Source organism: Lathyrus oleraceus, chromosome 4 (assembly GCF_024323335.1).
Source record: "Lathyrus oleraceus cultivar Zhongwan6 chromosome 4, CAAS_Psat_ZW6_1.0, whole genome shotgun sequence".
Classification (NCBI taxonomy): Eukaryota; Viridiplantae; Streptophyta; class Magnoliopsida; order Fabales; family Fabaceae; genus Lathyrus; species Lathyrus oleraceus.
Window position 1 is genome coordinate 228,345,849 of NC_066582.1, and position 1,788 is coordinate 228,347,636.

General features: G+C 42.1%; 1 protein-coding gene across 1 annotated transcript; it reads left to right on the top strand.

Annotated features, from left to right (window-relative positions):
* The first annotated feature begins 728 nt into the window (after nucleotides 1–728).
* LOC127136802 (uncharacterized) lies at nucleotides 729–1,586 on the top strand. Its single transcript, XM_051063324.1, has one exon. It carries the CDS (start codon nucleotides 729–731, stop codon nucleotides 1,584–1,586), a length of 858 nt encoding a protein of 285 aa, XP_050919281.1.
* Nucleotides 1,587–1,788: the final 202 nt, after the last annotated feature.

A 1,788-nucleotide genomic window follows, 5' to 3' on the forward strand; every position in this document is an offset into this window, starting at 1 on the left:
ACACCTAGAGGAGGTCCTTTTGGGAGCATCATTGTTCGACGAGTCATTCGTCTAAGGCAATGGTATCTTAAATTGGGTCGTTGACTCTAGGGACCTTTTAGGACCACCCTTTGAGGGTAGTACATACCCGTGAGGGGAATGTGGGTTTTTCTTGCAGGAAACCAAGACCCTTCATACCCGTGTTCTTGTGTATACGTCGAACCTTTGAACCTGTAACAAACAGACTACACAGTTTATCCAGAGCATGAAAAAATTCTTATTATTTGATACCTTGTCATCGTTGCATCGCATCACATCATTGCATCATTACATTAACCATTTCTTGTTACACTATCATTTTTCAGAGGCCTACTGTGTAAGTTTCTATTGTCAGTGCAGTCATGGAAAAGACAGACCGAAGAAAAACATATCAGTACAAATTAAGGGACTCCAAGACCGATGAATTGAGGAAGCTCAGTGAATTTCTGATTGAAGATTACCGAGTAGCCTTCAAGAAAGCCTATGGTAACTTGTTAGGAGTCTTATCTATTAAGGAAGACGCAGGGCTGATGTTCACATTTGTGCAGTTCTATGTCCCTACACTACACTGCTTCAATTTCCAGGACTTTCTTCTAGCCCCGACGCTAGAGGAGTTTGCTCACTTGCTACAGTTACCGATTAAAGACCAAGCTCCCTACATGATTGAAGATAATTTCTCGAATTCTGCAGATATAGCTTAGGCCTTGTGCATGAAGAAGGATTTGATCGAGTCCACTCTCCGAATTAAGGGTAACACGCAGGGCCTTCCGTCTAAGTTCTTATTTGAGAATGCCACTATGTTTGCCAACAGTGGAAGTTGGGATGCCTTTTATGCCAGATTCTCACTACTCATTTATGGCTTGGTACTATTCCCGAGTGATGAAGGTTTCATTGACAAGACCGCCATCACCATATTCATCTCCCAGAACCTCGTTCTTACCTTACTAGCTGATGTCTTCTTCTCTTTCCATTGGAGAAACATGAAGAAATGGGGAACGATCAATTGTTGCATTCCTCTACTTCAGAAGTGGATCATGTCCCACTTACCGAATAAAGGGCCGTTTATTGATAATGTGGGTGATTTGAAATGGTCACAAAGGTTGATGTCATTAGATGCTGAAGATGTCGTCTGGTACATTCATGATTACTTGAGGGTAGAGTTGATCTTCCGATGTGGGGAATTTCCAAATGTTCTGCTCGTTAGCACAAAAAGGGGTTTGATCAACTATAACCCCATTCTCTCATTGCGGCAGTTGGGGTATCCACTCAAGGAGAAGCCTGAAGGTCGTCTATTGGAAGAACTATTGTTAGCTAAAGGGGTTGAAAATCAGGAGCTGATGAAGAAAGTGCGTAGAGCCTGGGGAAAGATACAACAAGTTGGGAAGAAAGAACTAGGTAAACATCTTTTTATTGTAACAATACCATGTGCTAATTGGGTAAAGTCAAGGGCCAAGATGATCAAACTGTCGTACCCATGGGAACCATCCATGTGTATCAAGACCATCAAACCTCCTACCGTCGTCATTTCTGAAGTGGATCACCTTAAAGAGACCATCAAGAAGTTATAGAAGGAGAATTCCGACCTCCATTCCAGCCTAGTAAAGGTCACCTCAGAAAAGGATGCTCTGAAATCCAGTCCTAGTCAGAAGAGAGAAAGCTTCAACAAAGCAGATACTGACATTGTGATTGAGCAAAACAAAAGAAGAAAGGTGAGAGATGCCTTGAAGGGGTCTTTTAAGACCATTGCAAACAAGAAAAAGGAATTATCTA

Bases quoted from the DNA above. Each gene is read 5' to 3' on its own strand.
- LOC127136802 (XM_051063324.1), top strand. From the start codon at position 729: ATGAAGAAGGATTTGATCGAGTCCACTCTCCGAATTAAGGGTAACACG.